Raw genomic sequence first — 26,716 nt, 5'->3', positions numbered from 1 at the left:
CCAGTGCGGAGTACTATGGAGGAAGCAGGAATGCCAGGATACACTAGCTGGGACTTATACCCAACTTCTGTGCTGTAAACTCTCTGCAAGTTATTTCTTTAAGCAGATATCTTTCACCAAGTTTTAGGTCACCGGCCTATTATATATCCACACGGCTCATTGTCGCGTTTTGTCTGATAATACTTCTGTGAGATGCCTTGACACGTTCACAACCTCGGTGTCACATTTGATCCTGAGGTAGCTTCTTATCTCAAATTCAGACTCACCTCTAACACCACTTGACTTCATCCCAATCTCAACTCTTCTATTACTGAAACTCTTGTGTGCCTTCATTACCTCCAGATTGGACTGAACTGCACCCTGGCTGGTCTCCCATATCCTACCCAATCTCCCATATCCTACCAAGCATAAATTGGAAGTTACTCAAACGCTGTTGTCAGTGTCTGATCCTACAGTGAATGCTATTCCCTCATCATCTTTGTTCTCAACGTTTGAGTCATGCAAGGTCTTAACTGTAAAACTCTCAGGCTGATTAAAAATACTTAAAGTACATTTTATGACATCAAAATTTTCTGATCCCTTTACACTTCAAAAAGGTATTTGATTAGCTGTTTTCGTTGTTATAGGAAATAAATAAGCTAATGAGTGCACAGATTCCACTTTATTATATCTACGACCACAATGTCTTTGTGATGTTAAGGGGTGAGTACTGACCAGAGTGCCAGAGGAAAAAAACTTGTCTATTACTCAAATATTTAATAAATAGGGTAAATTCACCAGTCCTACCCTCTCAAGTGGGAGTAAAACTCGAATGATATGCTCACGAGAGACAGAGGTTTACAACACTTGTCGTGCTGTTTCCACCTTGTATTACTTTCAAACAGGAATGAATTCATTATAATAGGATTATAGAAATGTTTTTGCAATTAGCCAAAGCAAAACATGAACAAGCGACCAAAGGTGACCATTTAATGCAGGACCGACAAGCTTCCAGCAGAATAAACTACCAGGTTCCATCTGTGTAATGCAGCAGCCTTGGGACCCTGCCTTAGCTGGACTGGAGATTTTGTCACACTGCTGGAGGCCATGTGAAAGCATCAACATGGGAGCTTTTAAATGTGATTTGGAACATGAAATGAAAATAAGTTATTCCAGAGAATTGCAATGATTCCTTTACCACCTAATACAATTCCAACTACTTTGTCAGTGTTACAGCTGATAAACTCTCTGAATTATGCCTGTACTGCAGATGCTAGATGGATTAGGGAGGATACTGCCTGGCCCCTTCATTACAATGTAGTCTTTAAAAATGCACAAATATAATACACTACATAGTTGAAGGTAAACATTCCTTTTAGAGTAAGCCTGTAAAAGGTTGGCCCAAAAGAAAATAAAATCTGCATTTACGAACCTGCAGTTTGTCCGTCGTAGTTTTTAAAGCTTCGTACAGATTTGTTGGTACTGTGTCTGCATCGCCTGAGAAGACGAAAATAAGGTCAGGAAAATCTTAGAAGGTAGCACTATTTGACTGCTAACTCCAAAACAATAAAGTTACATGAAAACTAAATATCAGAAGATGAGCATGATCATTTTATGCAGGAGTAACAAATGATTAATTACAGCAAACCAGAATCTGACTAGTGAATAATTGTATTCAAGAGGGGAAAGGATGAGGAGAAGGATGCCAGGGAATTGAAATGTTGATGACAGAATTCTGAGTGAAAATACAGGACTGAATGTTCCATAGGATGCTACAAATTTAGGTACCTCCCAATTCTTCTTGTTTGTCCTGCAGAGCTGACATTTCAGATAGTAGCAGCTCATGTTGCTGATATGCTTCCAAGCTTTGCAGTGTTAGCTGATCTTGATTTGGTGTTAAATTCTGTTAATAAACCAGAACAAAGAAAGGAAGAAACTTTCAGACAAAGGACATACAGGGCACTGCATCGATGATGACAAACATCTAATCAGTCAGTATCAGACAGTTCTTTTTAAACTATATACAAAATCAAAAGGATGTAGAACTCATTTTAATTACTGGCACAACACAAAATAGTAAAGGAATGTAAGATGGTATTTCACAGTCACTGGACACATCACTTTATCCAGATGGTTACTGCCCATATGACAGTTTAAGAGAATATTCGCTATTCAGGATGGTGTTTTGATCCATTTTTCCGGGTTAGAGCATCAACAGGAGCTACTTTGGGGTCAAAGAATACAGTAACTCCCCAATCTCAAACTATCCATCCTGAACTCACGAGGAATGACTGGTCATAGCTTTAGGATAAGAGTCACTGAATCAAATCGGAAATGAGGAGAAATTACTTTGCTTAAAGGCTGATGATTCTGTGGATTCACTACCCAGAATGAAGTGGATGTTGGGAGTAAATTTGAAGAGACAGACAGATCTTTAATGAGGTAATGGATAGCAGACAGGAAAGTGGTGTTAAGACAGAAGTGACATCAGCCACGATCGTATTAAATGGTGAAGCTGACTCAAGGGGCTGAATTGTCTACTCCTGCTCAGAGTTCTCATGTCCTTTTGTTGCAATGAGAATTCAAGCAGTATAACTGAAGAGTGTGAAGTTCAAATGCCCCAAAAGGATTCCATTTCCATTTTGCATTGGCCCATAGCTACTTAGACCGTCTGCTAATACTGAAAACTGAGGCTTCTAAACTGATCACTGACAAATTTCAATTCACTTTAATTTGCTTAAATTTTATGTCCACCCACTGATCAAAACAACTTTGTTGCTAGACTACTCCAATTACTTCACTTATTTGGGTTATTTTGAACCAAAAAGAGGCCTGCAGTAAATTGCAGGGTTGTAAATTCAAATCATTCTGAGCGCCCTGGGCGGGGGCTCAAGAATTGTTAACTTAAATTCTACCCGTGAATGTGCAAATCGCAACTTCACGGCTTGCTAGTGATGCCACTCAAGCAATAAAATAGATAGCTTTAACTGTTACAGGTCATTAAAACTAAGCAGTAAGCTGTGATATAGACAGCTGCTGTTCCATTGCTTTCTGGTAATGCAGCACTGCAACACCACATTTCTGCATGGTCACTGCACCACCTAATGGTAGTGATGATTAATGCAACCAATTTACCTAGTTGAAAATTTGTGCCTCAGTAGAGAATCTAGACATGGTACAAACTAGAGTCTTTTAAATATTTTAACAATTCCCCTAGATCTAATAATGCAGCCTTCTGTTGAAAAAAAAAAGTTACTATACAAATATTTTCTTTTTAAGTGCTCATCCACTTGTTGTGCATTTCCCTGTTCCATTCAATTAGTCAAGTCCTGTCACTAAAAGGCTCGGGAGATTTTATCGGGTTGCTCAGAGATAACTTATTCAGTGAAATCGTTTGGAACTCCTTCAGTATTAAGTCTCTTGAATCTTTGCTGGTCTGAGCTCACGTCCCACAACCTCAGCCAATGGACAGCAGGAGGCATTTTTTAAAAATCCCATGAGATAACTTACCTACCTGCGTCCCCCCCCTCCTCAAAAAACATTTCTCCCCATTCAGTGTGGCTGATGACAACAGGAGAAAGTGAGGACTGCAGATGGTGGAGATCAGAATCGAAAAGTGTGGCGCTGGAAAAGCACAGCAGGTCAACATCCTGCTCTTTGGGGACTGCCTGACTTACTGTGCCTTTCTGGTACCACACTTCTCAACTCTGACAACACAACAGCATAGGAGAGAAACTGAACCAGCAACTTTTATTCCAAGTTATCTCCAGCTGATGCTCAAAGCGGATATCTCAAGATGCTCTTGAATTACCCCAAAGACATGCTCACCAGTTCCTCTTGACTTTCCAGATCTATTGGCGTTGTAACATGATGGGTCTCCTGATTTCCATGTATGGGAACAAGCTGACCTTCCAACTCATCATCTGCTGGCACAAGGTTTAATATTAGTCATCCTCATCAGGAACCTATCACAGCCCAGGAATTACAAAACCACCTAAACAACAAATCCATAACAGTAGCCACTCCTTATATTTGAAAAATTGCTTTTAAAATTTAAAGGAACAACGCATGATCAAAATAATTTAATGTGAAATAAAATCATGGAATAATAAATCAAAAATGATTTTTTGTTTCTTTCCTTGTACTGAGCGGCAGAGAACAGGTCATGTTCTGGTCTGGAAATGTGAGGTTTGAGCACAAAACAAATACACGCTATTGGCCCCATTATCCTATGGAATTGAACTGCAGGGTGCAACTTGACTGGAGTCGCCAAGCCTTGGGTGAATGTACCTCTTAGAATTACAAAAGGATCTGGGGACCAAGTTCATGAGACAGCAACTAAAAGGAGACTGAAAAATGGAAGCTCAGGTTCCCGCACCTTCTCCAAGCTGCGAACTGATCTTGCTCAGATCTGCGGACAGTCTGCTGATCATAGACTTCAAACTTTTGTTTTCATCATTCAACCGCTCCAGCTGCTCCTGTGGACAGACACATCTTGTCATCAAGAGTTAACAGCAGATACCAGTCTGAGTCTCCTATCTGCTTTCTATCTACAAATTTACAAGTATAAAATGGCAGAGATGTGCGATCAATTCCATTCTTCAATGAGTCAATGTCATTCATCGAATGTGGCAATGTTTTGTTTAAAATCGGTTGCATCAATTATGAAATGGAGCTTGGAAGACACGAGAGGCTAAGTGGACTATTCCTTGCTGCCTTGGCATATTCTTGACTATTTCCCTTTTCTTGCTTTTAAATCTCAAGCATTTGCTCATTTTACCATGATTTATTCTTTTTCGGTTTCCTGATAAAATGCCATTAAGTACTGAATGCAGCAGAATTGGTATTACAGGATCAATACAGCTAAATTGCAAGACTAAATCATGCTCTCAATGTTATGTACATGCAGGTGAGGCTTCCTGCCAGCAGTTACACATTCAGATAATTACATCTGCATTAAGATTCACCTAAGACCCCGAGACTCGCTAAGTATTTAGCCTCACCTTTGTCACCAGGTGATCCTGTGGTTCCAAATCATTTCGCACTCCGTCCTGTACCTCCTCGTGCTGCAACCTGTTTACGAATTGCGCCTGTTGTATCTGTTTGTGAAACTCCTCTCGCTCAGCCACCAGCTGCTGGTAACCCGCGATGTACTGCTGTAGGTGAGTACAGACCTCATTCCTCTCTCCCTGTAGGGCCTGAGCTTCCTGTGACTTTATCTCAAGCTGCAAACACACAAGTGGCATTAGGACCATCTGAAGAAACAATAAAACTGCTGTGTTTTAACAGTTTGTGTACCACTTTGCATGTTTCCAACAGATGAAAACAATGACTTCATCTCGATTACCCCTCCCAGCTAGAACTTTATATTTGGAGTCAGTTGAACAGAAACCAATCCTTTGGTCCAACTTGCCCATGCCAACCAGATATCCTACATTAATCTAGTTCCATTTGCCAGCACTTGGCCCATATCCCTCTAAACCTTTCCGATTCACATAACCAACCAGGTGCCTTTTAAATGTTGTAATTGTAGCAGCCTCCACCACTTCCTCTGGCAGCTCATTTCATACACTCATCACCCTCTGCCTGAAAAAGTTGCCCCTTAGGTCTCTTTTATATCTTTGTCCTCTCACCCTAAACCTATGCCCACTAGTTTTGGGCTCCCCCCACCCCATCCCTGGGAAAAGACCTTGGCTATTCACACTGTCCATGTCCCTCCTGATTTTATAAATCTCTACGAACAGCCTCCAACAATCTAGGGAAAACAGCCCAGCCTATTCAGCCTCTCCCTTTCGCTCTAACCCTCCACACCTGGCAACATCCTTCTAAATCATTTCTGAACCTTTTCAAGTTTTACAACATCTTTCCAATAGCAGGGAGACCAGAGTTGCGTACGGGGTATTCCAAAAGAGATCTAACCAATGACCTGTACAATTGCTACATACATCTCCTCTCCTAAAATCAATGCGCTGACAAAGGCAAGCGTACTAAACGTCTTCTTCACTACCCTGTCTACCTGTAACTCCACTTAAACGAACTACAAACCTGTACCCCAAGGTCTCTTGGCTTGGCAACACTCACCAGGACCCAACCATTTCTTTGTTAACAATACAGAAACGTTACTATTAAACTTGCGCCTCGGGAGATAATCACAATTTCTTATAACGGACTATTTCCCATCCCCCGCCCTGATCTGCTGGACTCAAAACCTCAGTCACATCGACTAGAGAAATAATTTGTTCTGTTGCATTATGCATGCTGGACTACTATAGCAGGAAATGTACAAGTTTCCACAAAGGGCGTGCTTCAGTTCCACCCAAAGGCAAGATGTAAATGCAAACTAAGCATACCCAAACACATACAAATACACGTGAGTAAAACCTGTATTGAAGCAGACTGTGATGTTAATGTAAGCTACCTGTAAAGCAGAGCTTTGGTATGATAACATTTCAAAAGAAACAGCAATTGGTTCAGGATGCACAGAAAAAAAAAAGTGTAAAATATTTTACACTTGCCCATTAAGAGGAATTTATACCTTTTCTTTCAAATCCGCCACGTCCTCATGCATTCGTCCTACTTTCTTAGCCAACTCCTTCTTTACATACTGTTCCGACTGCAATGCATTGGTGAGTTCCATGTTCTCGTTGGTCTGTGGAAAATTAATGCAGATTGCACACACGTTTAAAAAACAGCAAAATGCTTTTCCCCACCCCCCACCGGAACAATTTGTTGTAATCTCCACACCACATGGCAGAAGTATTGTGCAACTTTGTTTCATGATTTGTTAAAATGGTCAAATCATTGTGCCAAACAAAGGTTCAAAAAACTTAACATTTTGATTTAAAAGTGTCACTTAGAAGTACAAAACTTGAATATTGCTGAAAAGCAAAAAACATACTGAATACAACAATTTACACCACTGCAGAAAAAAGATACTGATTGGCAATTCAAATCCAATTGGCCAAGGCAATTTAGGAGGGAAATGGTGAGTAGTATCATGTCACTGGACTAGCAGGTTCAAATCCACGCTGCAGTACTTGGCAGAGTTTAAATTCAACTATAAAAAGGTCTCAACTATAGTTACCATGGTAACCATTTTCAATTAACATAAACACCCATCGGGTTCAATGAAGTCTTTTAGGGAAGGAAATCCTCTGTCCTTTCCTGGTCTGTCCTACAGGTGACTCCAGACCCACAGCAATGTGGATCGGGAGTCTTGACCGCCTGTGACATGGTCTGGCAAGCCAACTAGGAATGGGTGACAAATGCTGACCCTGACAGTGATGCACAGATCCCACAAAAGAATAAATAAATAAATAATAGATGGAGGGGCGACAGCAATGGAAGCTAGGCAACAGTGCAGGCACAACTAGAGGCTAAAATATTTAAAATTGTTCATGGTCATGATTGCTCAGGTTGGAAGCCAGTTTGAAAATAGTGAAATCCAGTCTCAAGGGGAAGGTGAAGAGGAATAGGTATTGACGGAATGCGAGAAAGTAGGAGCAGAGGCAGAAGAACATGCTGCTGTTAACAGAGCTCTGGATTAAACAGTTTCAAAGCTTCTAATAGTCTGGACAGAGAACACAGCTGATTCTGAGCCAGAAACACAAGTTCAGCAGCAGACAAGGAGGTAGCCTTTAGTTTTGCTGAGGATGTTTCGTGAAAGTTTTTAAACTAACTCTAATGTCAGATATCTAATTGAGGTGCGCAGCAATAAAACTGGAATTGATGGAGAAATCATGACAAGGTACTAAGTACCATACTATCAACATGTAAGGAATCAGATCTCTCACATTTTCAAAACTCACACCAAGGGATTGCAAGTGGATGGTTAAGTTGTGACTGGGGCAGATTCTTCAGGCAGGCCAGAGGGAACCATGCAGACAGGAAAAAGGATAAAAGGAGACATGGAGGTGCAGATGAATCCTTAACTGTAGAAAAAGTGGGAAGTCCACAGGGACCCAGATGCCCTCGTTCATGAGTCACTGACAGTTGTCACAGACTTAACAAACGATTATGATGATAAATGGTATGTTGGCCTTAATCGCAACAGGATTTCAGTGTAGGAGTAAAGAGGCCTTGCCTTAATGGTATAGAATCATAGTGAGACTACATCTGGAATACTGTGTGCAATTATGGTTCCTCAAGGAAGGATATACTTACCATTGAGGAAATGCAGCACAGGTTCACCAAATTAATTCAGGTTTGTCGGACTGTCCTATCAAGGAGTTGGACCTGCATTCGAGAGCTTAAAATAATGTGGGTGATCCCACTGACACTTCAAAAACTCTTCAAAGAGGTAGTTAGGTGCATGCAGAGAGGTTTGTCCTTTGCTGGAGTTGGGGGGGGGGTGGGGGAGGAGAGAGAGAAGATGGGGGGAGAATCTAGAGTCAGGTGACAGAGCAGAATAAGAGGTAAGGCATTTAGGATTGAGGGGAAAAAGTATGTCTTTGCTTAGACAGTAATGAATCTGTGCAATTCTCGACAGGAGGAAGCTGTGGAAGCTAACTCATGATGTTCAAGATGAAGTCAGATAGATTTCTTGATAGGAGTGAGATATGGGGATACTGCATGAAGATGGCATCGAGACAGATGAATGAGAAGAGTAGGCTTTAGGGGCTGGATGGCCTTCTCCTGCTCATTTAATCAACTCTCTGCCTGTTTCCCTACCTATCCTGGTTTCTCATTGCCCTTAAGATGTATTGATTTAAATCTTAATAAACTCACAACTAGCACAGATATTAAATTAACCATTCTCTAAATATTCAGATTAACTATGTCACCCTTTTTGAAGCTAGGCATTACATACCCACTGAATTCACAAGTTGAAAACACTACGCTGATTAAAAACAAAGAATAAATACAATCAATCAAAACGCAAGATGGAACTTCAGCATTTTGAAAACAAGGGCATTTTAAGAGGATTCAGTTTGTCAACATCAGCAAGAATAGACGTAACAGCACATTTATGGCAAAAACAGTGTGTTTTGGGAAGAGGTGATAGTAACATACGCACAAGTTTAACAAATGCATTTTGAAGCTCTGCCAGCTGTTCCTTCAGCTCACGGTTCTGCGTCAGAGCCCTGCTTATTGTAGCCTTGTCACTCTGCATGTTTTCCAGTAGTTGCTTTCGATCTACAGAATTGTCATTGTAACGTTCCACTGTCCTCTCCAGTTCCTGCAGTCTCTCTTCCAACTCCAGGTTCAAATGACTCAGCTGCTCATTGTCATGAACCTGAAGAGTGATCATAAATGATTAAACATGAACCTTCTTGAAAAAGTCCGATATGGCTAGACAGAGATCACATTTGTCCCATGGTACTGTAAAAGGCCCATGCCATTCGGTCAACACCATTTGGAGATGTAACCATCGCAAAGCAAAATATTGAGGATATTGTAAACCTGAAAAAATAAATACAAAATGATAGAAATACTCAGCAGGTCTGGCAGCATTTGTGAAAAGAAAAACAAAATGAACATGTGGGAGGCACGGCATGACTTTTCATCACTACCTGAAACATTAATTGCCTCTAGAGCTGCTGCAAGACCTGTTGCATATCTCCAACATTGTATGTTTCATGCAGATTTCTCTCATCCAGGCATTTTGAGAGAGAATATCAAAGCTGGGGTTCAAATCCACACTTTGCCATTTGGTAGCACCATGTAGCCTTGCATTAATCACACAGGAATTTATTTTTAATTTTTCATTCTCTCCCCTCTGGTTATTGACTACTCACTGGAGCTGGCTGCTCTCTTGGACATTGTTCTTATGCAAGCTTGGAGATCACTTGTCAACGTGCTGTGTAACTATGGAGCACATCACAGGGCTGAGCTGAATCCTAACATGCTCAACATCCAAGCCCGTGCCCTTAACAGCAAGTTACAGAATGGGAATCCTGGCTAAGATGTTACCATTCTTAAATTGAGACAATGGGGCTGATTGGGGCACCCCAGCTCAGCACCAATCTGGGCAAATCTAACTTTGGCTTTGCAAGTTTCTAGGGGTCCATGTCCCCCTCCCCCCATCTGCATGCCTTAAGCCTTTCAGGGAAGTGAAAGGATTTTGACCCTGCTCCAGGACTCACTTTGTCCACTACCATTTTTTGTTTCAGAGAACATTTTTGCCCAGAGTCCCAAGAGGATAGGAATATGAACAGTAGCTGCTGTAAATACTCAATACAGTTTGGTGCAGTTACAACTCCTAAGACTTTGGCCTGCTGAGAAAGCCATTTCTTGTGCACCTGAAATGAAAATGAAGCCCTGCTTACCTGTGCCTGGTACTGAGAATACAATTTCTCCTTCTCCTGTTGCAGGGATTGAATGCTCTCCTTTAGTAACCGCTCTTGCTCAGTGGGGCCTTCGGGCTCGGGAGTGGTGCGGATTTCACTGACCTCACTCTGTTGTGCTGTACAACACAGGGTATTACAAACTCAGTCTTCAGAATATATAATCACCACCCATACATTTAATTAAATTGACTTGACCTTTCTTTTAATGTAAAGTTCCCCTTGAGTTACAAAATATTATATTTCTTTAAAAGCAGACATTCTTACAAATCTATATCTCAGAAATCCATTCCTCCAGTAAATCAACATCAGCTTTTAGGAATATCCAACGAAACCCACTTACACAGATTTTACAAAATATTAAGTGACTTCCCTTGTAAAACCATTTTGGATTTTATTTCCACAACTATTTCCAAAGGAAGAGCAGAGAGTGTTCCAACAGTCCTGTGCAATTCAAAATGCATTTCTAAGCTTTCCCTTGTTTATTGAATGCCTTAAGTTCATGGAAAAAAGTGAGGACTGCAGATGCTGGAGATCAGAGCTGAAAATGTGTTGTTGGAAAAGCGCAGGTCAGGCAGCATCCAAGGAGCTGGAGAATCGACATTTCGGGCATGAGCCCTTCTTCAGGCTCATGCCCGAAACATCGATTCTCCTGCTCCTTGGATGCTGCCTGACCTGCTGCGCTTTTCCAGCAACACATTTTCAGCTCTGCCTTAAGTTCATGGCCTCTATATGACTAAGAAAAAAAGAGCAGAATTAAGCTACTTAGTCAATGAGTCTGCTCCACCATTCAATCATGGCTGATAAGTTTCTCAATCCCATTCTCCTACATTTTCTCCGTACCCTTGATCTCCTTATTAATCATGAACATCTCTCTCTCTCTCTGGTCTTAAATACACACAAAGACTTGGCCTCTTCAGCCTCCTCCAACAATAAGTTCCACAGGTTCTCCACCCTTTGGCTGAAGAGGCTCCTCCACATCTCAGATCTAAAGGGTTGTCCCTTCACTCTGAGGCTGTCCCCTCAGGTCCTACTCTCTTCTCTGACAAAAATATCATCTCCAGATTCACCATCCAGGGTTTTCAGTATTGTGTAAATTTCAAAGAGATCACACTTCATCCTTCTTAACTCCATACAGTACTGACCCAGAGTCTTCAACTGCTCCTCATACGACAAATTCTTCATCTCTGGTAAATTCTTGTAAAGCTCCTCTGAACCCCCTCCAACCCCAGCACATCCTCCTTTCTTAGATACGGGGCCCAAAACTGCGCACAATAATTCAATCACAGTCGGACCAGAGCCTAGGAGAACCTCAGCAGTACATCTGCGTTTGTATTCTAGCCCTCTTGAAACGAATGCTAATATTGCACTTTCCTTCCGAAATGCCAAATTAATCTACACGTTAACCTTGAGAGTGTCCTGGACTATAATTCCCAAGTCCCTTTGCACTTCAGATTTCCAAAACAATTCCCCATTTAGAAAATGGTCTATGCCTCGACTCCTCTACCAAAGTTCCTACAAAATCTCTCACTTCCCCATATTGTATTCCATCTTCCACTAGTCACTGGCCGCCATTCTGAAAACCCCTTTATCTCTGTCAATACCGCTTGCTCCAAACACCCCTGCTCTTATCTTACACAGCAAACTCCTTGTCAAAAGCCTTCTGGAAATCCAAGTAGATCATATCCACTGACTCTGTGTCTAACTTGTTCATTACCTACTCAAAGAATTCTAACAGATTTGTCAGGCATGACTGCTCCTTGACAAAGCTGTGCTGACTCAGCCCTATTTTACCAAGCACTCCGCAATCTCATCCTTAATAACGGACTCTAAAATCTTACCAATGACCAAAGTCAGGTTATTTAGCCTATAATTTCCTGCCTTCTGCATCCCTCCCTTCTGGTGTTACATGCCCTCCCTGATTCCAGTGATTACTGAAAGATCACCAATGTCTCGACAATCTCCTTCACTAACTCCTTCAGAACTCAGGGGTGTAGTCCATCTGGTCCGGGTGATTTATACACCTTCAGACATGCCAGTTTCCCAGAGTAGCTTCTCCTTAATGATGGCCAATAAGCTCACCTCTGCTCCTGACTCTAACCTCTGGTATGCTGCTGGCATTGCCCACCATGAAGACTGATGTAAAGTACCTATTCAGTTCCTCCACCATTTCATTGTTCCCTGTTGCTACTTCTCCAGCCTCATCTTTTGGTAGTCCAATGTCCACTCTTGCCTCTTTTACCTTATAGATATATTGAAGAAAACTCTTGCAATCTTACATATAGTTTACTCTCATATTTCATCCTTACTCCCCCCACCCCCAACCTTTGATTTTCCCCTGCTGACTTTTGAAGGCTTCCCAATCTTCTGGATTCTCATTAATCTTTATCACATTGTATGCTTCTTTGTTTAAGCTGAACCGGACTTCCCTTGTCAGCCATGGTTGCCTCATCCACCCCTTAATAAGTTTCTTCTTCCTCGGGATGAATTTCTGCAATGCCTCTCAAATTACTCAAAATCCTGCCATTGCTGCTTCACTGTCATCTGTGCTAAGCTCCCCAACAGTCAAAGCTCTATGATCTGTGTGTCTTTGTATTTTATGATTGCCTGTACTGCTCACAAAACCTTTCACTGTACTTATGCACATGTGACAACAATAAATCAAATCAAAACTTTGGTCAGTTCCTCCCTCATGTCCTTGTAGTACCATGACATCTGATTCCAGCTTCTCCCTCTCAAGCTGCAGGGTGAAGTCTATCGTATTGTGGTCATTGCTCCCTAGGGGTTCCTATACATGAAGCTCCCTAATCAAGTCTGCCTCATTACACATTAGCTAACCCAGAAATGCCTATTCCGTAGTGGGCTCCCAGTCCCACCAGCATATTGAAGCCCCCCAATGATTTTTACAATAGTGCCTTTCTTCCATACCATTTCTATTCCCAACTTATTTTCTTCCCACATCCTCATGACTACTAGAACGTCTGTACATAACTCTCATCAGGCTCTTTTCTCCTTTGTAATTCCTCAAATCTACCCACAGAGTCAGAAGGCATAGAATTTATCACTTATTTTTGAAGTAATTTCATTTCTTAAGGCAACTTCATCCCCTCTGCCCATCCGCCCATTAGGACACATATCCTTGGATATTTAGCTGCCAGCCCTGATCCCCTTGCTACCACATTTGTGACACACCGTGTGCCTGCCGATTTCAATCTGCACTACAAGATCATTTACCTAGTTTTGTGTAGCTGCCAAACTTTAGGAATGCATTCTGTAAAATCTGCAAACCCAAGAGCTTGACTATTGAGAAAAATCTAATCACATCTATATGCTAGGAGATTTGTAAAGTTTCAATACTGATCAATAACACAAGTTCTTAAGATTTCTAAGTGCAAATCTTAACTGTCACATCTTGACATGTAGACTCCAACAATTTATATCACTTGACATGAACTTAACTTTGAAAACTAACAACAGACCTTCAAGTCCACAGTTCTGATTGTTTTCTTATTATGGTTTGTGGGATCTTACTGTGCAATAGTAATTTTTGGGTTACTTACATTACAACAAAAGTTTGGTGTAAAACACTTTAGGATTTTCACGTGTTATGCAAGGTACTACACAAAACCATATCTTGCTTCATTACACACTTGGAACAAAGTCACTTGTTGTTATCTCGATTTCACCATACTTTGCCACCACAACATGTACTTCTACAGCCGACTATTACAAGTTCCTGAGTCGCTGTTCAGAATTCTCTCACTACCAATGCTCCCTGCTAAACATTCGAGTTACAACCTCTTAATGTTGTTGTGCCAGTAATTAGACGGGAATACTGGGAAAATTGAGGCCGCGATAATGGGAAGTGGAATTTACAGCGGAACCTCGATTATCTGAACAAGATGGGATGGCACTATTTCATTCAGATAATTGATTCAATGCGTTTCCTCTAGGACTTGGGATTTTTCAATTAAGTCTGCTCCCCGTTCAAGAGACAAGGCAGCAGGACAGCACGTATGAGCCCCTGCCCACCCCCCAAACCCCGTCCACCACCGCGCCCCCCGCCAAACCCCGTCCAACACCGCCCCCTCTCCAGCAGCCAGACTGGACACCAACAAGACTGCTACTGCCGCTAGTGCCTTTTGGGGTGCAAGTCTTCAAATAGCGCGCGTTCACACACGCGCACACACACCTTTTTACTATAACATTTTGACAGGTTCCGCCTCTGCCCTGTACAGGACCATGGTAGATTATCTGGGGAAGGGGGCATTTAGGGTACATGCCTGTGTACGCCAGGGAAAAAGTGAGGGAATTAGTGTTATTTAGAGACGGTGCCTGTGCACCCATCAGTCCAGGACTGTTCTCATCAGCATTGAGTTCATTTTTAATCACTGTAAACAAAAGACACAATCAGTGTTCGACAGACGTCTTTGTAATGTTTCTGTCGGGACCTTGAGATCTCCTTCGGATAATCCGATTTTTGGATAATTGGTATTCGGATAATAGAGGTTCCTCTGTAGTACCAAGTTATTTCAGGCATCTCACAGCAGCAAACACTCCGAGACAGTTATAGACTGAAGTTCACACTCCAGGGAATCAGACCCAACTACAAAAGAGCACCAATCATTCTAGCAAGGTCAACTGAATTTCAGTTTCGGATGAGAAATTAAACAAAACCTCTTTAAATGAGTCCAACAGATCCTATCACACTATTTCTGAGAAGGAGCAACGCAGTTCTCCCAAGTGTCCACACCAAAATTTCATCTTCAGCCATAATTCCAGACTAGATTATCTGGTCATTGGCACAGTGCAGTTTGAGAGAGCTTGCTTCTGATTTACAAAACTGACTTTACTTCCAACAAAATATAGCCCTGGCAGCAAACATTTCAGCATATCCTGCATTTGAGGCTCTCAATGTAAATTTTCTTTTCTCTTCATTATCACAATTAACAAAATTGGAAGAATTTCAAGATTGATGTACCAGATTATGACTGCACGGAACAGGTAGAGGGGCTTGGATCTGCAACTCCATCTCACAGGAGAGAAAATAAATCGCCATTACGCCACCTTCTGTTGCAATCTACTGCTTGATTAGAATACACAAGCCGACCTTCAGAAATTACCAAATCAAACCATGAGAGGGAGCAAAATATCAAGACAATTTTGTAATCATTGATAATACAGAGGCTAAAGTTATGCAAATACTTCACAGTTAATAAAGATGCTTTTAACCAATCAGTGGCAACTGCTTCATCATACAAATCTTCCCATCAACATATTCCTTTAACAGCATCTTTGAAAACTCTGAGCTCTACAAGAATACATGGGGACATCACCTCCAGTGCCACGCTTCAAGCCACACATCACTCTGGTGAGGAAATATACTGCCATTGCTTCACAGTCACTGGGTCAAAATCCTAGAATTTCTTTTCCAGATAGTACTATGGGTGCCCATAAACTCTCAAAATTTTGTGGTTCAAGAAGGCAACTCAGTACTACATTCTCAAATAAAAAAAATGAGAATTTTCAGAGAACAAGAGCTTCTTCTGTGTTATCTTCTTCCGTTATTCTTTTGTTCCTCCAATTTGAAGTTTTATTTTTAAAAAAACACATGGACGGGATGAGGGCATCTCTGGTTAGGCCAGCATTTATTGCCCATTCTTAATTGCCCAGAAGACAGTTAACAGTCAATCACATTGCTGTGGCTCTGGAGTCATAAGGGCATAAGATACAGGAGCAGAATTAGGCCATTCGGCCAATCGAGTCTGCTCTAACGTTTGATCATGCTCCTCACCTCCATTTTTCTGCCTTCTCACCATATTCCTTCAACCCATTACCAATTTAAAAATCTATCTAACTCCTCCTCACAATTTACTCACCGTCCCAGCATCCACCACACTTTGTGATAGTGAATTCCACAGATTCACAACCCTCTGGGAGACTAGTTTCTCCTCAACAGTTTTAAATTTGCTAACCCTTATCAGAAGACAGTGACTTTTCTTCCTGGAACACATCCTCTCCATATCTATTTTATCCACATCATTTATCATCTTGAAGACCGCAATTTGATCTTTCCCTCATTCTAAAGAGTACAGGCTTAAACTGTTCAATCTCCTTATATGAAAAACCTCTCCTCTCTGGGATCAATCTAGTGAATCTCCTCTGAACTGCTTCCAATGCCACTACATCGTTCCTCAAATAAGGGATGAAAACCACACACAGTACTCCAGGTGCAGTCTCACCAATGCCTTGGATCATTGCAACAATACTTCCTTACCTTTATATTCTATTCCTTTAGCAATAAAAGCCAACATTCCATTTGCTTTCTTTATTATCTGCTGTACCCATGTGCTAGTTTTCTGGGACTCATGAATAAATAGAGATCCCTCTGCACCAGAGCACCCCAAAGTCTCTCCCCATTAAGGTAATAGATGGCTTTCCCATTTTTCCAGCTCAAATGCACAACCTCAACTTATCACTAAGGTTATTTCCTCATTGCAATTTAGTGTCCCACCTATTTTTAGTGCTTTCCGCAAATCTGGCCATAGAGCCTTCTATCCCTGTATCCAAGTCAAATGTAGATTGAAAATAGCTGGGTCCAAGGAACAAGCCCTGTGGCTCCCCACGAGTTACATCTTGCCATCTAGCCAAAACCCATTTATCCTGACCTTGTTTTCTGTCCATCAACTAGTCGTCTATCCAGGCTAATAAATTACTCCTAACCCCATATGATCCAACCTTGTGAAATAGCCTTTTGTGCGGCACATTATCAAACACCTTCTGGAAGTCCAGATAAATGACATCTGCAGCATTCCCATTATCCACTTTGCTTGTTACTTCCTCAAAGAATTCTAGCAAATTAGTCAAGCATGATCTGCCCTTCACAAAACCATGCTGATTCTGATGGATAGCGTTTTGACTTTCCAACTGGTAATTGATTCTAACACTTTCCCAACAACAGATGTTCATAAAACTGATCTGCAATTTCACACATTTTGCCTCCCTCCATTTTTTGAATAAGGGCGTTATATTAACCATTTTCCAATCCACTGGAACCTTTCCCATGTCTACAGAATTTTGGAATATTGTAACCAACAGATCTACTATTTATGCTGCCACTTCCTTTAATACTCTAAGATGTAGGCAATGAGGTCCAAGGAACTTGCCTACCCTCAATCCTGATAGTTTGCTTAGTATCTTTTCGCTGTCGTTGACCTTATCTAACAGGAATGGTACTGTGAAAACTGATGCAAAGTATTGATTCGGCCATCTCAGCATTCCCCACAATTAACTCTCTGGTTTTATCTTCCAAAGGGACCAACATTCATATGAGTGACTCTCTTCCCTTTTATATACCTGTAGATGCTTTTGTTATCCTTTTTGATATTTTGTGCTCGTTTTCTTTTGTAATTTACCTTAGCTCTTTTTATTAATTTTTTAGCATCCCTTTGTTTATGCTTGAAGGTTTCCCAATCTTCCATTCTGCCACTGGCCTTTGCAATATGGTATACCTTAGTTTTTGGCTATACGTGGTCCATGACTTCCTTGTTTAGCCAAGCATGTTTTTTACCCATCCACTCCACCCCCTTACCATCTCTCTTTCTCACTGGGATATATTTTACATAGAACATAGAATAGTACAGCCCTTTGGCCCTCAATGTTGTGCCGACCTTTTATCCTACTCTAAGATCAGACTAACCTACATACCCTACATTTTAGTACCATCCATGTGCCTATCCAATGTTCCTGATGTATCTGACTCTACCACTGCTGGCAGTGCATTGCACACACCCATTACTATGTAACATTACCGCTGAACCTTCCTCCAATCACCTGAAGTTATGCCTCCTTATGATTACCATTTCTGCCCTGGGAAACAGTCTCTGACTATTCACTACCTATGCCTTTCATCATCTTGTACAGCTTAGCTCTAATAAAGTTTAGTTGTGAGGCATCAAGTAGCTCCTTAAACATCTACCACTGCTCATCCTCTGTCTTACAATTTAGCCTTCCTGGCCAATCCACTCAGACCAAGTCTGTTCTTGTGCCGATGTAATTTCCTTTGTTTAATTCCAGAACACTACTGCTGGACTTCACTTTCTTAACCCCAAACTGAACTTTGAGATCGGTCATACTATGGTCACTATTATAATGTCATCAATTAATCTCTCCTCATTACAAAATACCAAATCAAGGGTAGCCTGTTTCCTGGTTGGTTCCACAACATACTGCTCCAAGAAACAAACAATCTCGCGTACATTCAATGAACTCTGCCTCCAGGCTACTCTTGCCAATTTAATTTTTCCCCAAGTTAATGTGCATGATCATTCACCATGACCAAAGTGTAGGCTAGACCAGGTAAGGATGTCAGTTTCCTTCCCTAAAGGCAGTAGTGAATCAATGTGTTTTTCGAAAAATTGAGAAAGGTTTCATGGTCATTAGACTCTTAATTCCAGATTTTTATTGAATTCAAATTCCATCATCTGCCATGGCAGGATTTGAATCTGGGTCCCAGAATTGTACTTGGGTTTCTGGATTGACAGTTCTGTAATAATACCATAGGCCATTGCCTCCCCATAAATTAATGGGTAGAACTCTTAAAAACATCCAACTGCAATGCTGTGGTTTAAGAATTTTAAGGAAATTACACATCAAGAACAAGTTCTATTGGATGGAGTATGAGAGACAATAAGCAGCCATTTAAGGGAGATAAACATATTGGAAAAGGAAGAAATAAGAACAGACATGCTCGATGCGCCCCCTCATGTTTAGCTCATCCTCCACCAACAATGGGTATTCCTGTCAAAGGGCAGTATGGTGGCTCAAAGGTTAGCATTGCTGCCTCACTGCGTCAGGGACATGGGTTTGGGTGCACCCTCGGGCAACTGTCTATGTGGAGTTTGCAAATTTCTGTGACTGAACAGGTTTCCTCCAGACGCTCCGGTTTCCTCCCTCAGTCCAAAGACATGTAGGCTAGGTGGATTAGCCATGGGAAATACAAAATTACTGACATAGATTAGGGGAGTTGGGTCTGGGTGGGATGCTCAGCAGAGGGTCAGTATGGACTCAGTGGTTCGATTGGCCTGCTTCCATACTGTAGTAACCCTATGATTTGTGAAATTAATTGAGGCTGGTGGATGTGGAAGATTGTCAATGATTTCAAAAGGAGATTGCAGCAGCACTTCTGGGAAATAAACTTGTCGCTCCTTCAATCATAGATAGTGTCTCTCCCCGTCCATTGTTCCAGCTGGTCCAGCCAGCAATTCTGTCTCTTCCATCCTAGTTGCTCCTCCAAAGACAGAGGATCTGTGGTTTATAAGCTGAGGGAGTTACTCTGGCAGATCCAGCACCATCACACAGTGGACAATTCAGAGAGAGATGCATACCATCAAAGTGGGCAGTGGAAGGAAAGAACAGAGAATAGCATCAGCTAGGCAGCCTGAGAAAACATCAGGGTTGAAGCTTTGACCTAACAAGTGGGTGAAACAGAATCCCCCCACTCAATGTCAGTTAGCTGGGAGAAGAGGGGCTAATTATAAACTCTGTATTTAACAATGCAGCATCTGATTTTTAAATGATCAAGCAGTAGACACCTTGGGCATGGCTTTGATACACATCCAGGCCTTGCATGTCTCACGTATTTCAAAGGACGCTGAGCTCAATTGTAGCTTTACCAAAGAAATCAAACTCCCTCCAAAGAATGGCTGTACAGTAGGAGACAAGGATATTGATGGTCACATTGTCAAATCAAAATACGCTGGCACTACACACAGGCTCAAACTAAAAGCTGACAAACTGCTCCAAAAAGGCACATAATATTGAACCATAGAGAACTGATCACATAACCATCTTAGATCAAGCAGTTCAAGAAAGAAAAATATTGGTGACCCCAAACTAAAGGGGCTTTTGATTATTCTGACAATTTTGATGACGTTATTGCAAAAGATCAGCTAACCATTCTGGAATGAGAAGTGGTCACTGTGTATGGTGAAAGAAGGGATTTATTGTGGTGGGTATATAATTTGGGAGCAAAGTGGGGGGGATGCTGGTTACAATGTGGGTGTGTGTATATTACACACACGACTTTTGCTATTGCACTGTTGTATTTTCCTACAGAAAACTAAAAAAAATCAATACAAATACAGAAGGTAATACAACTCTTGACTGCATCATAAAATTAAAGGAATTAATGAGAATAAAGTATATGAAAAAGTCATCATCCAAGCGAATTGGCCCTTGAACTCCAATCAGAGGTTCCCCTTCTTCCTGTCCTTGCTGCTCCCCATTGAGAGGTTCTCTCTCTGAGGGAGCAGCAAGAGTGGAGGGGAGGGAACTGGTCATTGGAGTTTTTGCCCCATTTATGCCATAGATGAACAGGGCTGTGAGAACATCCTTGAAATATTCACCCTTGGCTTTGTTTTTTTTTGCAAATGTACTTTGTGAAGTTGAGTGGAATTTATCTGCTGGCCCTGCTCACTCTAAGCCCTGCTTGAGGGCCACTGGGAGACAGCAGGGCAACAGGACTTGGTAGATCTCACTAAGAATGGAGGTCCTATCAGTTTTGCTCATCAATTGACTTAAATGAATAAAAAACAAATTAAATGCACAAGGTGGTACAACATTTGGATGAACGGTTGATGCAGTATAAATTCCTTGGATCACAGATACCATATTTCCATAGTTCCACTGGAGGAAATCAATTCCGAGTGATAAGTGTTCAGAAATAAGGAAATAAAGCCAGGATTCCTTAGCGAGATTCGCTAATATGAACTAATTTCAATTCCTATTGCAAGCAGACAACTTCCAGCCATTGGTGCAAGAACCATAGAATTACCTGATCTGTTCTGAAGATCAGTCAACGAGGCCTCTAGTTCCTGAACATGGCAGAGATTTTGCTCCCTCTCCTCTGAAAGTGCATTTACCTGCAAAGACAAAACGATAAATGACTAACAGAGAGATCAAAGTTAATTTCCCCAGTGTGCTCCCAAAGCGAAGCTACATTAGTTAAAAGTGCACTTAGGTAAATTGTCCAAGTGCTTCCCAAGATTATCTACCCAATTAAATTCCTGAGTAAGGTAACTCAGCACTGCATGCAAGCCAACAATTAAAAATCAAATATGCATTACAAAAATGTGTACAGCAGGATGTTTGAAAGTGCTATTTTGTACTTGTACAAACTTGGTGCCTTTTTTTTAAATAAAAGAGTGGGATTTTGTATATTGTTTAATTTTAAACTACTGCAAATACAGTTGTTGCTACAAAGGGCCATCGCAGGTATAATGGATCGTATGGTCTTCTGTCTGTATGATTCCAAGAAATTTTGCAGTTGCACTGTCTTCTGATCTGCCCTGGGTGATGCTGATCATGAAAATTGATCCATCAGTCTCCAGCTTCAGGTCAGTCATTGGCCTTTTGCCAATGTTAATCTGTACTGCCCTTCCACAAATATCAAAATGTCACAAACAGTATCACAATAAGAATCACAGAGCCAACATTCAAAAAAATGTGTAAAATAACCTTCAAAATAGTTGGGTGCAGGACAGTGGATGAGAGAGAAAAAAAGATAATCATCCACACCCCTACACACAGCAAACTATGGCAAATCCCTGAAAAATAAAAAGGGAAAACTTAATTTGTTTTCGAATACAAAGTGGATATATAATTTAAAATGAAATACTCATCAGGCTTCAAGGCAGGCAGTCTCCTTTGAAACAATCCAAAGGGAAGATGCTCTCCCACAGTTCTGTGTGATTATATCCAACCTATGGTGCAGGCTTCTTTAAAACTTTATACTTCAACTTGAAAACTGAACACATGACCTATGTGGATTTTGTCTTTGAAACTGCAAAATTGGAATATATGATTGAGCAGGGATTGGAACAGCATTTTCAATGACAGACCCAATTCCTCACGTAGTCACTTACTTGTTCTGCCAGCTGCTGAACTTTCTGCTGCCAAACACTGCCCTCCTCCATCAGCTTGTGGGCATACTGATCTCGCTCAACAAGTAGCAGCTGCTGTGATTTTGATAGCTGCAAACAGAATGGCACTATATTGAAGATTCTGAGAACACTGATAGTTTTCACCCCTCTGTCGAATTCACTTTCTATTTTTTATTGGGACAGACAACATTGAATTTGATTTAAACTTCGTTTTCTTTCCTCCCCAGTTTGATTCTCTTATTAATATAGCAATGAAAGAACATTGATTTTTAAATGTATTACACCATAAAGTCAGAAAAAAAAAGGATCTTGAGAGTTAAAATATTTTGAATATTCAGCCATCCTTTAAGCAAGGTAACAAGTTATTGTCTTTTCAGCAAAATTTTGAGGCTCCATCTCTGGAGTACTGTGTGTAATTTAGGTCTTCTTACCTGAGAGAGAAATTTGCGACGGTTAACTAAGTTCATACCAGAGATGGCAGGTCTACTGTACGTGGGGAAATTAGTCCAACAGGGGCTGTATTCATGAGAGTTTAGAAGGAAGAGAGGGGACCCAATTGGAATTCTAACAGGACTAGATTAGAGTGGTGCTGGAAAAGCACAGCAGGTCAGGCAGCATCCCAGGAGCAGGAAAATCGCCGTTTCGGGCAAAAGTCCTTCATCCCAAAACGTCGATTTTCCTGCTTCTCGGATGCTGCCTGACCTGCTGTGCTTTCCTAGCACCACTCTAATCTAGACTCTGGTTTCCAGCATCTGCAGTCCTCACTTTTGCGGAGTTGATTCTAACAGGACTAGACAGACTAGATACAGGGAGGAGTTTCCCTGGCTAGAACCAGGGTCAATGTCTCACAATACAGGATAGGCCATTTAGGAAAGAAATGAGGAATCATTTCTTTACTCATAATTTGGAGATGCTGGTGTTGGATTGGATGCACAACGTTTAAAATCGCACAACACCAGGTTATAGTCCACCTGGTTTATTTGGAAGCACTAGCTTTCAGAGTACTGCTCCTTCATCCAGTGATTGTGAACACAACTACGTGATGATGGAGCAGCACTCCGAAAGCTAGTGCTTCCAAGTAAACCTCTTGGACTATAACCTGGTGTTGTGCGATTTTTAGACTTTCTTTACTCAGAGGGTGGTCAACCTGCACAATTCATTAACGTAGAAGGCTGTGGAAAGCAAGTAATTGAATATGTCTAAGAGAGAGATTGATGGATTTATAGATAATAAAGGCACCAGGGATATAGAGTCATAGAGATGTACAGCATGGAAATGGACCCTTCGGTCCAACCTGTCCATGCCGACCAGATATCCCAACCCAGTCCAGCACCCGGTCCATATCCCTCCAAACCCTTCCTATTCGTATACCCATCCAAATGCCTCTTAAATGTTGCAATTGTACCAGCCTCCACCACTTCCTCTGGCAGCTCATTCCATACACGTACCACCCTCTGCTTGAATAAGTTGCCCCTTAGGATTATTTTATATCTTTCCCCTCTCACCCTAAACCTATGCCCTCCCTAACCCCAGGGAAAAGACTTTGCCTATTTATCCTATCCGTGCCCTCATAATTTTGTAAACCTCTATCAGGTCACCCCTCAGCCTCCGATGCTCCAGGGAAAACAGCCCCAGCCTGTTCAGCCTCTCCCTGTAGCTCAAATCCTCAAGCCCTGACAACAGCCTTGTAAATCTTTTCTGAACCCTTTCAAGTTTCACAACATCCTTCCGATTGGAAGATTAGCTATGATCACACTGAATGTTGCAACAAGCTCAATAAGATGAATGGTCTACTCCTGCTCCTAGTTTCTAAGGTTCTACATTTTATCCAATTCTATGCAGACAATGGAATGTTTGGGCACTGAAGTAGTGAGCTTGACCAATTGTACACCAAGTACTGGGTGACTAAAATGAGCATTCCAAAATCTATGCAGAGTGTAACATCGTCCAACAAATTCCCTCACTTCAGGTTTTGGCCCTGGGCTGTATTTCATTTCACTTCACCTCTGGCAACATCCAGTGGCTCCCTTCCCTTACTTCTGCGTTAACAAGCAGGGTTCCATACAAACCGGTTTCACTTGGCTGTTCTGGGATGAAGGGGTTATCGGATTAGGAAAGCTTGGACAGTTTGGGCGTGTATTCACTGGAGTTCAGTAGAACAAAAGATGACCTTATTGAAACAAAGAATATCCTGCGGGGAATACTAAATTAAAAACCAAAAGAAAGAACGAGGGATGCTGTAAATCAGAAGTTGCTGGAAAAGTTGAGCAGGTCTGGCAGCATCTGTGAAGAGGAATCAGAGTTAACGTTTCGGGTACTGAGGAAGGGTCACCGGATCCGAAATGTTAACTGATTTCTCTTCACGGATGCTGCCAGACCTGCTGAGCTTTTCCAGCAATTTCTGTTTTTGTTTTTAATATCCTGACAGGATTGGGAAGAGCGAATATCAAAAGTTTCCTCTTGTGGGAGTGGCTAGAACTAGAGGAGACACAGTTTAAGGATAAGAAGTTTCTCTAAAGGTGGAAGTTAGATTTTGTTTTGTAGCTAGTTGAATTCTCTCCCAGACAGCAGCGGAGGGCTAGGTCACTGAATATTTTTAAAGTGGAGTTAGATCGTGCTTGATTGACGAGGGAGTCAAAGGGTATGGCAGAAAATACAGGAAATTATTTGAGGTACATATGTCCCTCCTAAACCACTTCCAATTGCAAAACTACTTATTACAGGTGGAATCAATCTATCTGCAAGACATTTTCCTATAATTCTATGCTGTTGGTTACCACGGCACACAGGAAATTGACTGAACACACAAAAATGTGCACACAGATTGAAGTCAAGCTCAGCAATTTTTCAGCCAAATAATCCTTACTTCATTCATCTGTGCCATTAAATGAGCTTTTTCTTCAAGAACCAGTTGCAGCTGCTGATTAGCATCTGGAAGCTCCGATTGATTTGAGAACTGGAGAAAATGATAGAAGATAAAACATGAAATAAAGAAATGTTAAACATTGATCCACATATAACACACGCTGTGCAACATTTAACTTAAACAACAATAAACATCAATCTCTCTTTCCTCACACTCCAACCCAAAAACAGATCCTTCCCACTCAATATTCTTTCGAAGTCTTATCCTCGACAACTCCACTGAATATTCTCACTCTGGATATAGGTTTGCTCACCGAGCTGGAAGGTTTGTTTCAGATGTTTCGTCACCATACTAGGTAACATCTCCAGTGAGCCTCTAAATGAAACACCAGTGGTGTAGCCCACTTTCTATTTATATGTTTTAAGTTTTCTTTAGTTGGTGACACCATTTCCTTTGGTGACATCATTTCATATGGTGATGTCATTTCCTGTTCTTTTTCTCAAGGGGTGGTAAATGGGATCCAAGTCAATGTGTTTGTTGATAGAGTTCTGGTTGGAATGCCATGCTTCTAGGAATTCTTGTGCGTGTCACTGTTTGGCTTGTCCTAGGATGATGTGTTGTCCCAGTCGAAGTGGTGTCCTTACTCATCAGAGTGGGTCATGTTGTTTTATGGCTAGATGATGTTCATTTATCCTGCTGGCTAGTTTTCTGCCTGTTCGTCCAATGTAGTGTTTGCAAGTTCTTGCAAGGTATTTTGTAAATGACGTTAGGACAAACAGGCAGAAAACTAGCCACTGGGATACATTCCTTAATTCTGCTTATTTATATTATGCATTTCTAAGTGCTCTGCTATTAGATTTTCCTCTTGATAGATGTTATGCTAAATACTCTAAAATGGTTTGTTTTTTGTCTTCTTTTACAATTCTCTGGGACTTTCTCAAGAATGAATCATTCTTGAAAGACTACTATGAATGCATTCACCACCTTGGTACCTACTTCCTTGAATATCCTCGCATGCAACCCATCAGGTCCAGGGGATCGAATGGCTTTTAGCCCCACTGAATTCATTCATCTCTCTCCTCTGGTGATAACTGTTGTACTTATTCTTTCCCACCTTTATGTTCCTCGATTATTTGGTATTTTTGGTATATTAATAGTGTCTTCAACCATGAAGACTGATGCAAAGTATTTATTCGTTTCCTCTATTTCCAGGTTCCCCATTATGTCCCAGTTGTCTTAGGGTCCATGTTCACTTTAGCCTCTCTTTTCCTTTTTATATATTGAAAGAGGTGCTTATAGTTTGCTTGATCTTACTTGTTTACACTCAGTTTATTTTCTTCTTTGTTACTATTTTTGGTTATCTTACCATGTGACAAAGATTAGTGGTAATTTGTTTTTGTCAATTTGATACTATCCTTAACTTGTTAACCATGGTTAGTTTATCTCCTCTTCCTTACCAGGATATAACTTTTGTTGCAAGTAATGAACATTTTTGAAAAATGTCTGCCATTGTTCATCAACTGCTTTTCCAGTTAAACTCTTTCCCTGTCCACTCCAACCAATTTTACCCCCACGCCTCTGTAACAGGGTTACTGTTACACTGGGGATCTTTTACTGTCTAGTCATTTATTAAATCTGCTTCA

At 41.2% G+C, this 26,716-nt stretch overlaps 1 protein-coding gene across 1 annotated transcript in view; it reads right to left on the bottom strand.

Annotated features, from left to right (window-relative positions):
- Nucleotides 1-26,716, bottom strand: part of golga2 (golgin A2) — an 81,339-nt gene that overhangs the window by 9,100 nt on the left and 45,523 nt on the right. The window contains exons 15-25 of the mRNA XM_043719708.1: nt 25,074-25,163; nt 22,190-22,297; nt 21,100-21,187; nt 10,248-10,384; nt 8,996-9,214; nt 6,515-6,628; nt 4,983-5,204; nt 4,358-4,457; nt 3,808-3,902; nt 1,768-1,882; nt 1,412-1,476 (exon numbers count right to left, since the gene is read on the bottom strand). Coding sequence (XP_043575643.1) covers nt 1,412-1,476; nt 1,768-1,882; nt 3,808-3,902; nt 4,358-4,457; nt 4,983-5,204; nt 6,515-6,628; nt 8,996-9,214; nt 10,248-10,384; nt 21,100-21,187; nt 22,190-22,297; nt 25,074-25,163 — 1,353 coding nt within the window. The remainder of the gene's footprint in view (nt 1-1,411; nt 1,477-1,767; nt 1,883-3,807; nt 3,903-4,357; nt 4,458-4,982; nt 5,205-6,514; nt 6,629-8,995; nt 9,215-10,247; nt 10,385-21,099; nt 21,188-22,189; nt 22,298-25,073; nt 25,164-26,716) is intronic.

This window comes from Chiloscyllium plagiosum, chromosome 30, assembly GCF_004010195.1.
Source record: "Chiloscyllium plagiosum isolate BGI_BamShark_2017 chromosome 30, ASM401019v2, whole genome shotgun sequence".
NCBI lineage: Eukaryota > Metazoa > Chordata > Chondrichthyes > Orectolobiformes > Hemiscylliidae > Chiloscyllium > Chiloscyllium plagiosum.
The sequence above is the reverse complement of the archived record's forward strand: the minus strand, read 5'-3'. Positions and strand labels throughout refer to the sequence as shown.